General features: G+C 39.3%; 1 protein-coding gene across 1 annotated transcript; it reads right to left on the bottom strand.

Moving 5' to 3' along the window:
• Window positions 104–4,983, bottom strand: LOC8079933 (CSC1-like protein ERD4). The gene is made up of 6 exons (XM_002461415.2): window positions 4,456–4,983; window positions 3,832–3,995; window positions 2,517–2,792; window positions 1,437–2,281; window positions 1,075–1,330; window positions 104–891 (listed from the first exon to the last, which is right to left on the bottom strand). The coding sequence occupies exons 1-6, from the start codon at window positions 4,727–4,729 to the stop codon at window positions 508–510; spliced, it is 2,199 nt and encodes a 732-aa protein (XP_002461460.1). The 5' UTR covers window positions 4,730–4,983; the 3' UTR covers window positions 104–507.

Genomic DNA, 13,287 nt, shown 5'->3' on the forward strand with positions numbered 1-13,287 from the left:
ATTGCTCCAGGGGAAAAAACCTGCACGGGTGCAAGTACCAGCAGAACAGGACACTGGTACTGCAACTACTTAACTGAATATAAAGGCAATCAACCAAGATCGATAGACAGCCCACTCGAAAGTATGAACTTCATCAACAGCTTACAATAATATATGAGCAGTTCTGTTAAATGGAATCACAGAGCATCAGGCAAACCGATTCACAGTTATCCTACACAACAACACAGCATAGTCTACAGTAAACACACGCGCATGGATAGAAACGAAGACAAACTTAGAACCCGCTAATATCCACAGCAGCTACCAGAACCTACAAGTCCACACATGTTCAGCAGACAAATAGCTCGAGCATATGTACATTTCACATCAGATTCCTATCCTGAAACTCAGGTTCAGAGGGTTCACGTGGAAGCATGGAAATTCACCAGAAATCCTGCATGAACTTGAGTACTTGACGACAGGTGTGCAGAATTTCTTCGGTCTTTTCCGACAGTCTAGATTGCACAGCTAAACAGATGGGGCTCTGGAGGTTTTGTGTGACTGAGCATCCTCAAATGCGTCCAAATCTTCAAGTTTTTCAGGCTTCAAGCACGGAGGTATGTATGAGGTATAGATGGTTTCCATGTTTGGAGTTTCCTTCAGGTCGTGCTGTGCCACCACCTCCAGAGGAGTCTTGGCAAATGCTGGGTAAAAGCGCATATGGCAGACATAGGCGAAGATGATGCTTATTGGAAGCAGGGGCACAAGAACAGGTACATAGTAAAACTTTTTCAGGGGGATGAAGCCGATCATGGTAGTCTGGTAAACCATCAGAGCTGTGATGATCCTCGTGTGCATGTGTGGCCACATTCGTCCGTAGCTCTCGTAGCTCGGAACATAAACTCTCAGAATCTGCATCGGAAAAGGTGGAGAAATCAATCATCAACTTCACCAAAGAACCAATTAACAAAACGAGACCCTCTAGTGGAAGAAAAATTCCCCAAAATAGAATAGAAATTACAGTACTAACAAACCGAGTACCAAAGTGTGCAACACTGAAAAGCCGTACTCCTGTGAAACAAAATGACCACTCACCTGATTTTTTGCTATAAGCCACCCAAGGGCAAAGTATGCAACACCGAATGGTATAATCAAAGGTGCAATGACTGAGTAGCACAGAACAACTGTTGCAATGAGCATGTCATTTGGGACCCTGGTGTTATATCCCAGATCTCCTGGAGCCCATGCTGCTTTCACATCCTCCTCCGTCTTGCATAGGTACTTCCTTTTCAGATGGAAAATGATGAGGGGAACCAAGCGAGAGAGCTCAAGCCCATAGCCAACAAAGAATCTGTCAACAGTCAAATAGTTATGGTGTAAAGTTGCCGTCAAACTCAAAGATGGTAAGATTGAAAATTTGGCAGTAGGTAACTGAAAAAGTGAGACAAATGAATTACTTCAGCGCAACAAATGTGAGGAAGAACGTTGCACTTCCAGGCAGGCTATTGGCAAGCATAGTCACAATCCCAGCAGGGTGATCGATAATGGTTGTCAAAGACTTGAACAATGTGCTTCCGAGTGTATAACCAAGGAAGACATTGAAAACAATGAAATAGAAATATTTTCCTGATGCTGCCCTGACTGCATGGCTCTGCGAAGGGATCCCCTCTTGTTTTGAGAGAAACATAAGAAGAGTAGGTAGCAAAGCCAGAAACACAATGAGCACAATCTGGGGAAGGTAAGCCTCCAAGACCGTCTTGATTGCTGGTTTTTCCACCACTACCTTCAGGAAGGGCAGCTTCTTCTCCAGGTTTTCCAGAGTTGTAACAGCAGAGATAGCAGCAATAGGAACCATATAGAAAACAACAACCAGAAAGACAATAGCATAGACCACTGACTGTCTGATTTGCCTCTCATATAGATTCCTCGGAAGGTTGGGCCATAGTATCTGACATGGTTCAGGAGCTTCCATAACTGTCCATTTATCATACACCTGAGCATGGAGAGTCTGAGATGCAGAAGCTGCGGCAGATCTACTATTGAAGATGACAATGGCAGCCCGCTGCTGTTTCTCATGAAGGGTAGTCTTCTGTTCAGCCTCCAGTTTCGGCAGTAATTCCTTAATCTGCTCACTACAGTATTCAATTGTGTCAACCTTTTTACCAATAAGACCAAGGAATCCAGTCCTATGAGTAGGCTTTGTGCCCTCAGGATTACTTTCAGTTTTTGAGTTTGCATATATGGCTTCAGCACGAGCAATTTTCTGCTTGTGACCTTCGATCTCTTGGTATATTTTATCAGCCTGCAATGCAATGTGATCAAAATAGAATAAACTTCTGTTTCTTTTTCTGTGGGAGTATTTTTAGACATGTCTTACAAGCAGACATGAAAAACATAACAAAAGGACAACGGGGAAGCAATCCCTCCCTCTCTCTCTCTCTCTCTATATATATATATATATATATATATATATATATATATATATATATAGGAGTACGGAAAATGCATCATATATATAGTTTCAACAGTGGAAGTACCTTTGTGTGATCTGTCACAACCATTGATCTGTAGAAAGTATTTGGGTGAAGTGCTCGGAAATATGAGTCAACAAAGTCTTTTATAGTTTCATCTGGAGATGATCTAGGGATATCTCTCACCAACACCGCAAACTCCTCTGGTTTAACATCTGGTGTTGACCTTGCAGTAGCTCTCAAATTTGACACATGCTTGTAGGATTTCCATAGGACGAAATAGGTGACAAAGGAAACCCAATAGACTGACAAAAGAAATGCCCACAGCCTCATACTTCCTTCCTGCAGAGGTTGTAAAGACATGCAGAGATCAGTTGTACTGTGAATAAAACCACATTCAAGACACTGGACACCTAATAATTAACATAACCTTATTGACACTTTTTCATTGCAAACACGAGTTAGGCCTGGTTTAGTTCCCAAAAAATTCAAGATTCTCTGTCACATCGAATCTTTAGATGCTTGCGTGAAGCATTGAATATAGACAAAAACAAAAACTAATTGCACAGTTTGCCTGTAATTTACGAGACGAATCTTTTGAGCCTAGCTAGTCCGTGATTGGATAATAATTGTCAAATACAAACGAAAGTGCTACAGTAGGTAAAGCAAAAAAATTTCGTGAACTAAACGAGACCTTACTGCAGATATTAATGGTCCCAAGACAATTTCAATCAAGCTTACGGTTTCTTTGAGTTTCCAAATATCGGTAACATACAATTGTAATTTGAGAAAGTCTTGAGAAAAATCAATACAAGCCAGTTGTCCATGAAACTGTAACTTTCTTTTCCAAGCAGACTTAACTTTTTCTTTTTGAACAAAAGGCAGGAGCTCTGCCAATCAATTAAGAAGTAGGGATTTAAAACACAACAAGCTGAAACTAGTTTGGTACTGATCTGAGGAAGAATGATCACAAATGCTCAGATTCACTTCGACATAAAAAATATAGATGGGCCTCATAAAAGAGTAAGTAGCAAGGAGATTCTGTTACAAGTTGCTTTTTTTTGTTACTGAAAACGAAGTAACAACTACAATTAGGATGTTCAAGAGGTGATGAACACTTATTAAATTGGTGCATTTGCTCATGTAAATAATTACAGCTATGATTATGTGATTAATGACCTAGTAATGATATGGTCTAGATCATGCTGTGGATTGAACCAAATGCTTCCGGATTCATCCAGGTGGTTTGGTGAAAGGGCCATCTCAATAGGCCACAATACCGATGCTGTGTAATTGGGAGCATCCTGTACTTATTTTATGCAACTACGACAAACCATTAAAAGATTACACACTTGTGAAAAATCGCTAAACGATTACTTACAGGAACATTGCCCACTCCTAGCCTTTCAATCGCCGAGAAGTCCTGAGTCGATTCAGATGAATTGTTGGGATTGGGAGGGATGCCAACTAGGGCACCACCAGTTGCAGCAACTGGGAGGAGAACTGGAAGCAGCACAATCCCAGAGTACACCAAGATCGACAGCACTGGAACATAAGGACAAAATTTTAAAAAAGGTCAGATTTTGTTAATATTTGCAGAAAATTCGTCCAAAAAATCTACCAAACCCCAACCAACAAAATATGAATCCTAACTAATATTTTTCAACCGCCTGTCTCTCCTGCAAAAATACTAGTATATGAGGGAAAGCATCAAAGCATGATTGGAAAAACAGAGGAATGAATGCAGGGGCACTATTATAACACCACAAAATCACACGAGAACAAATAACTAAAAAAAATCTTGCAAATAGTTTTTTTTCCTCTCTAGAGCAAGATACTAGTAACTAGTAGTGCGTAGCCGACAAAATTAACGAAGCGCGGAACCAAATAAGCACTGCCAATCACCACCTTTTTTTTATTTGAAAAAAAATCCCCCCGAGCAAAAGGGGAAAAGAGAAGCAAGAAAGGGGAAGTGAGCTTGAGCCTGAGCAGGCACAGGCAGTACCAGAGGAGAGGAAGACGAGGTAGACGGCGGCGTCGACCCCGCCGGCGGCGACGACGTCAGGCTCCGACGCGGAGATGGCGTCGCGGATCCACCCGACGGGGCTCCGCGTGCCGCGCCCGCGGCCCTCCCACGGGTCGACCCCGCGGAGGAGGAGGTTGGGGTAGTACACGGGCGCGTTCCCGGGGCGGCGCGACAGCCAGGTGAACACCAGCACCAGCGCCACGAAGATGACGAACGACGTCAGCACGGACGTGATGAACGACGCGAGGTCCATCCCGGCGGCACCGTGCCCTTGCTCCTGTTCCTTGAGGTTGAGGCACGCGGCTGGCCGGGGGCACTCCGGGCTTTAATAAGCTCCGGAGGCTGTGGTAAGCGGCCGGCGGGGTTGGGGAAGGTGGTTTAGTGGTGGCGGGAGTGGTTAGTGAGGGGCATTAGGGTGGGGATTAAGAAGGGAGGGAGGCGGGGAGGGAAGGCATTGGATGCTTGTGGTGCCGTGGTGGTGAGCCGACGCCCGAGGGTGGCCAAATCAAGCAACTGCACAGGGTAGAGGAAGGGGACGAGAGAGGAGAGACAGAGGAGACGAGCAGACAAATTGCCCGTTTTGCCCTTGGAGCTGTTCTTTTACTGTGAGTTCAGATCTTGTTGGCAATTTTTCTTTTATTTTTTTGGTTGATGTTGCTTTTGCTTATACTATACTCGTACTACTTGCTTTTACAAAGGGCACGGCCACGGGGATCCTTTCCTCTTTTGAGTTTTGACTTGTTATTAATTAATCCAGTGACCATTTTGCCCTCCAGTAGTGGTGTTTTATTAGGCCTTGTTTAGTTCCAAAATATTTTGCAAAATGGACACTGTAGATCTTTCGTTTGTATTTGACAAATATTGTCCAATCATAGACTAACTAGGCTCAAAAGATTTGTCTCGTCAATTCCGACCAAACTGTGCAACTAGTTTTTATTTTTGTCTATATTTAGTACTTCATGCATGTGTCTAAAAATTCGATGTGACGGGGAATCTGAAAAATTTTGCAAAATTTTTTGGGAACTAAACAAGGCCTTAGGCAGAGCCATTTGCAGGTTGGTACTACTAAATGCAACTTGAGCGAGGAAATAAAGAAAATGGATCCTGAAAAAAAAAAAGTCCCCTATCTACATGATTCATTAAAGTCTTTCTCGAGCGGTGCTTGTAGGAACAAACACAAGAATTTTAGTATGTTCGTTTAACGTTTAAATTTATGAGCTGAATTTGAGCGATTGTTATCCATGACCATGAAGAAATGTGATTCACCATGGAGGCATGGAGCATCGTATAGAGTCCCATAGGAGTAGTTTTTCTTTTTCTTAGATTAGGGACAGATATGGTGCATTATTATACCATTATATCGCACATCTGTGCTGTGCTGTCGATGAACAAGCTAGGCATTTCGCTAGCCTGCCAGTCGATGTTTTGCTTGTGCAGGGTGATATATTGTTCCTAAATAAAAAACACAAGACACGCATTGGTGTTGCAGTCGCTTCTCCATCATCCAGGTAAGGGTAGGTGCCTTTTTCTCCCCTTTCTTAAAAACAATTATATAGGCTACCTACGTTGAGTGGAGTATGCTTCAAATCATGTGTTCCATCTTTTAAACCTACTGTACTTATATTGTTACTTACCATTGGTCAAAAACAAAAGGCCATAAACTAGTTTTCCTTGCCTTCGCTCTTGTCGTAGAATAGAATAGGAAATTGTTGCAGACAGCACCACACGACGCGAGCCAATGTTGGTAGTCGGTCCAAAGATTTCCTGGCAGGCACCGGCCCACGCCGCTGTGGCGTGCAGGGGCAGTTTGGCCACATCACATCCATCCACGTAGTACACACCGAGTGGCCGACACCCGGAGCCCCGCATCGCAGCCAACGAGGGTATTTCCGTCCGACGATTTGTTGGCCGTTATTCGACAGGCCAAAAGGGACGCATCAGAGTGTCCAGCGGATAAGCTCCAGGTGCAGGGGTAAAGGCGAAAAGATTTTTTTTGGTACTGTAGCATTTTGTTTGTTTGTGACAAATATTGTTCAATTATAAACTAACTAAGTTTAAAAGATTCGTCTCGTAAATTACAGACAAACTGTACAATTAATTTTTGTTTTCTTCTATACTTAGTGCTTCATACATGTGTTACAAGATTTGATGTGATGAAGAATCTTGAAAAGTTTTTGAATTTCAGAATAAACTAAACAAGGCCAAACTTTGGTTGTTTAGGTCGTAAAAATTTTCACATCAAATCTTTGGTCGTATGCATTGAGCATTAAATATAGATAAAAATAAAAACTAATTGCACATTTTACGTGTAATTTGTGAGATGAATCTTTTGAACCTAGTTACTCTTTGTTTGGACAATATTTGTCAAATAAAAACAAAATGCTACAGTAACAGTAACAAAAAAAACGAATTTTTTTGCGAACGCCTCAGTGTCGCCAGGCACGGCCCACGTGTCTGCCGACAAGCAACGACGACGACGAGGGCGAAACGGTTTCTACGCTGCGGCAGCGGCGAACGGGCACGTCGGGGGCAAGTGAGAACTCGGAGGACCGGAACCGGACGCACGCTGGCGTCGCCGTCATCACCGGTGGCCAGTGGCCACTGGCCTCGTCTGCATATATTCCGGCTAGCTGTTCGCTCGCTGCCTCGACGTGCTTTCTTCTCAACTCGTTTTCATTTCATTATTAATTAATTAATTAATTAATTAATGGGGTTTCAGGAATCGCATTTATTTGGTACGAAAAGAAAATCTTTCGAAACCCGGGCATCGAGATGTAAGAAATTAATGCATGCATGATATACATTATTCTCGTACATACGTTACGGCACGCCTACTCCATCCATAGATACGATCGAGTGTCTTACCTCCCATGCATCTTTGGCTTGCCGGCATATGTGTACACACCCTCGTATGTATGTGTGACTTATAAATGAATCCTGAAAAATGTAAATCGTTCGTACAATTTTATAGCTCTAAATTGATCCCATGAATGAATCTTATAATGTTCTAAACTCTAGAAATTTGTGAACCCTACGTGTTGGGGGTGAGCCATGTTGCATGCTTAGACTACGTAAACTTTCAAACATTTTTGAGTCTACAATTTTAAATGCTTGCTTTTTCAAAATATTAATGAAAAAAAATCTACAAGCCGTTGGTTGAGCTAGCAGAGAGTTGGGACAACGTGACAACAACAAAAACGTATAGTTTGGTTCTACGGGTACAGATCGGTATGAATACGAATCGATGTAGAGCTGCTGGATGGAGATTTGATTTGGATTTGGACGTACGGTTCACAACACACTATTATATATATAGAAAGAAAATTAAGCCACCAGGAGAGACGCGGATTAATTAATGTATAATAAAGAGAAATGTCGATCATGACATTTGCTAATTAAGGTTTTGTTTAGTTTCTAAAATTTTTTGTAACATTTTTTATTTGATAATTATTATTAAATTATGAATTAACTAAGCTCAAAAAATTCATCCCGTGATTTATAGACAAACTGTTAATTAGTTTTAGTTTTTGACTATATTTAATGTTCTATGCATATATCATAAGATTCGATGTGACAGAGAATTTTGAAAAAAAAAATTATTTTCAGAGTAAACTAAACAAGACCTAAACAATGTTTATTTTATTTGCACTCCCTAAAGTAGTATAAGCACCGGTAGTAGTATACAAATCCTATGCCAGCGGCTGGTATCGTGACACGTTCCATGATCCACTGGGGGCCACATGGCGCTCCACTTGCATTGCATGACGAGACGTTCCATTCTTGGCAGTTGGGAGCCTGGCCCAGCTGCCTCTCCAAAGTTGCCGCCCGGCCCGGATCCAGGAGAATCCTTGCCAGTACGTAGAACCCGTTGGATTGTGTTATAACTCGTATTGTTTCCGTTAGTTAAGTGTGTTTTTTTTCTTACAATAAATTAGTGAATAATTTTTTTATAGACAAATAAAAAAGCTCGTAACTAAACGAGATAGAAGAAGGTAATAAAGCTATTAAACGTGACCGAACGACACTACATCGCACGCACGTTCATCTCGATCGAGCGACAGACAGAGAACAATGTACTGTACGTACGTGTCGGCAACTACCGTGGTCACTACGTACTCCATGTTGATCTAGTGATTAGAAACTCGATCGCCCAAGCGCTATGCATCACACTGAAGCGGTGGTGGATTCGTTTACTTTGCACGGCATTGGGGAAAACACGGCACAAAGCATTGGTGCCTTTTCTTAATAATTCATCAGCAGCTAAGGAATAAATACATGCAGATCATCAGCAGGTGCTTTTTCTTAATAATAATTCAGCTACTAAGCTTCAAAGAGCACGAACAATAAGCCAAATAAGCTTGGCTTATAGCTAAGATACCTCAGCAAAATCCAATATGAAGGAGAGAGAACTTCGGAAAGAGAGTGCGCAAGTCTGGGCGCCAATTGCTTACATAGCTACCAATGGTTACATGCAGGACTTGAGTGTGACCACTAATGATCAGCATGGAATCAGACCTCTCTTGTCTTGACTATACAATAAAAATGATGTTGTATATGCTCTCTTTTTCCTATTGCTGTACAACTTATTTACAGATCCTATCTCTAAATATCAGGGCAGTTCCAATGGATGGTTTACATGGCATTAATTAAGGTGCTAAGTAGGCAAAACACTGATGTAATATTACAGTTAATAAGGAGGAGAGATAAGAAAATGGTTTCTTATACAACAAACCATATATACACGTGAACCAAGATAGGAAGAAGTGTGATAGGTAGATGATAGAGAGATGTTTGGATTAAAATTTTATTTGTAGAAACTATACAGTTTCTATTGGTAGGTATGGAAACTATCCAATAGTTTTATGATTGGGTGTGCCCTCATGATCTAGCTACAAGTCTAGCTTAGGCCTTGTTTAGTTCTCCACCTAAAAATTTTTCATACATCCAATCGAATCTTTGGACACATGCATGAAACGTTAAATATAGATAAAAAATAAACTAATTACACAGTTTGATTGAAAATCGCGAGACGAATCTTTTAAGCCTAGTTAGTCTATGATTAGCCTTAAGTGCTACAGTAACCCACATGTGCTAATGATAGATTAATTATGCTTAATAGATTTGTCTTGTAATTTCCAGACAAACTATGTAATTTATTTTTTTATTAGTTTCTAAAAATCCCTCCCGATATTCTTCCGACACATCCGATGTGACACCAAAAAAATTTCATCTCGAATCTAAACAGGCCCTTATTGGCCTTGCCCTAATGTGTTCAATCTTAGGCCTGGTTTAGTTCTCAAAATTTTTCAAGATTCCCCGTCACATTGAATTTTGCGGCACACGCATAAAGCATTAAATATAGATAAAAACAAAAAACTAATTACGTAGTTTATCTGTAAATCACAAGACGAATCTTTTGACCCTAATTAGTCTATGATTGGACAATATTTGCCACAAACAAACGAAAGTGCTACAGTAGCGAAATAAAAAAAAATCGCAAACTGAACCAGACCTTAAAACCGTTTGGTCAAAGATAGCTGTAGGCTAATCTTTAAAAGACGAATCCTGCACCATGAAATCTTGCCTCTCATTTAGCCATGTGTCAAGCAGAGAAAACAGCCACGTTTGTAGCATACTACCAGGCCACGTTTCCTTGCAAGTTGCAATAGCTTCTAAACTGGTTATCGTTCCAGCAAACATATTCTAGAACTCTCCAAATACAAGCTTCCAAACTGGCTATTGTTCCAGTAAACATATTCTAGAATTCTCAAAATACAATACATTCCAGATAACTCTCCCATCTTCCAACAAGTATATATATCCTATTACGGAGTACTCTTTAATGCCAACAACTTGAGTCATTCATCCCTCAAACTCTTCCCGGTCATCAACCTTCGCAATTACATTTCACCGGTTTAACGTCTTAACCGGTGAACGCCAACACCACCAACTGTCAACATCAATAACAAACTGAGGTTCCCCATCTGGGATCACAAGGTAATAACCACTTTTCTCCTTACTTTTATATAGCAGCAACCCTTCCATATCCTGAACTACTCATGTCTAGAAGAAAACGAGACACACTAGAAGAAGAACGAGATCTGCTGCCACCCCAATCTCCTATATGGAAAAAATAAAATAAAAAAAATATAGTAATAATAATAAGGTAAAAAAATATAGTAATAATAATAAGGTAAAATACACACTAATTTTAGTTATAAGCACCAAAACCACTTCATCTGTTAGCACCTTCTGATAATTTATTAGATCATATATATATATATATATATATATATATATATATATATATATATATTTAAGGTGTATATGACCGGACGAAATATATATAGACAAAGTATATGATCATACTAGACCATCTAGAGTGATATGTATGTTAAGTATGCATACATACATAGAGTATATGGTTATACTTATTGTATATAATATAGTAGTGACATTTTAGTAATATATTTAAAATATAATTTTTTTTGAAAAATTTTCGCGTGGTAAGATCCTGAGTATCTTAATATGAGTATATAAACATACTCAAACTGATAAACAAGTATGAATACATACACAATGTAGTTTATGAAGATGAGAGTAACTACACGTACGTGTACAAAGGAATTTCCCTATATATATATATATATATATATATATATATATATATATAAAATTTCATTCATTTACTAACTCTTCTTTTCCTGTTATACAACCACAAATACAATTTTCATTATAGAAATGAAAAGGAGAGCATCTCAATCTGATGAACTTTATAGTAGTAACTACAAAAAACAGAAACAAACATATTCGGTTGACAAAAACAAGATACGCGCGAAAGTAGAAAAGCGAAAACGAGAGCTAGAAGAAAAGAAGAACAGCCAGATTATACAAGAAGCTATAAAACGAAGATGCATACAAATAGATAAGAAACATACATACTTATCTTTACCTTATGGCATGATATACTTCTCTCCCGAGCAAATTCAATACCTAAAAGAAACATATGAGCAAAGATCATACTTGGGAATACCAAAGTATAGTTGCCAATATTGCAATGCAATATTTTGGTATGAGGAACGCAATAAATATCATAGTGAACGAGCTAACAGACAAGTATTATATTCGAACTGCTGTAAATATGGCAAAATCAAAATACCTCCATTCAAAGAACCACCACAATTTCTTAAAAGGTTATTGGATTACAAAGGAGATGGATACTCGAGACATTTTATACAAAAGATACGACAATATAATAGTATGTTTGCTTTCACATCTATGGGAGGCAATATCGACAAAAATATTAATAAGGGAGAAGGACCCTATGTATTTCGAATAAATGGTCAAATACATCATCGCATAGGATCATTGTTGCCCGATACAAATAATAAAATACCTAAGTTTGCTGAGCTATATATATTTGATACAAAAAATGAGATCGAAAATAGAATACGGGCCTTAAGCAATGAAGATCCAGATGGAACAGATCTTAACCCAGCTATAATTGAAGGATTACAGAAAATGCTTGATGAATATAATCCTTTAGTGAAAGTATTTCGTCATGCACGTGATCTACTTGAAGAACATAAAGGTATTGATATTAGTATCCGAATCATTGGAGCCAATAAAGGCGATCAAATACAATACCAAATGCCACACCCAGAAGAACTAGCTATGTTAATTATAGGTGATCTAACACTGGAAAACTATAAAAGGGATATAATTGTTAGTACCCGAACCAAGACACTACAACATATATCTATATTTCATCCAGCATATATGCCATTGCAATATCAGTTATTATTCCCTTATGGAGAAAGAGGATTTCAACTAGGCATAGAATATCATGAAGAAACAAGAAATCGAAGAAATCAAACAACTCAGCAAAAAAGAAACACAGTAACAATGCATGAATTTTTTAAATACCATATGCACTACAGACATAACCAACCAAACCCATATTTATGCTATGGACGATTATCAAAACAAGCAATCGTAGATGCAAGAGCAATGGAAGATGAGGATAGACTTCAATTCATTGCAAGAAATCAAAAAAAATTAAGAGCTGAATGTATACAGGGAATATTTGATGCAATAGAGAAAGGAATAGATGAAGGAAATCAAATAGGAAAAAGAGTTCTATTACCCTCTAGCCACGTTGGTTGTAGACGTTATGTAATACAAAATTATCATGATGGTATAGCTATATGTCGTGTATATGGACCACCGGATCTTTTCATAACATTCACATGTAATCCCAAATGGCCAGAAATATCGCTAGCAATATTAAATGGCGAGCAACCTAATGATAGACCTGATATTATAGTGCGTGTATTTCATATCAAACTACAACAATTATTAAATGACATACGCTCAGGCACGATCTTTGGTCCTATATTAGCAATACTATATTCTATAGAATTCCAGAAAAGGGGTCTACCGCATGTTCATATCTTAGTTTGGGTGGAAAAAAATGGAAACGAAGTGACAATTGAGAATATTGACACCTGGATAACTGCTGAAATACCTGACCCCAGAAAAGATCCTTTGGGCTATATACTTGTATCTGAACACATGATGCATGGACCATGCGGAGAAAAAAACTGGGATTGCCCATGTATGAAAAAGGGGAGATGCTCTAAATTCTATCCTAAAGAATTTCAAGAAGAGACTACTTTCACAGATACAGGCTTCACAGTGTATCGAAGACGAGACACTGGTATTTTCATCCGAAGAGATGCCCACAACCTAGATAATACATGGGTAGTTCCACACAATCTAGAATTACTCAAGAAATACCAGGCACACATA

The sequence above is a fragment of the Sorghum bicolor genome, chromosome 2, assembly GCF_000003195.3.
Source record: "Sorghum bicolor cultivar BTx623 chromosome 2, Sorghum_bicolor_NCBIv3, whole genome shotgun sequence".
Taxonomy (NCBI): domain Eukaryota; kingdom Viridiplantae; phylum Streptophyta; class Magnoliopsida; order Poales; family Poaceae; genus Sorghum; species Sorghum bicolor.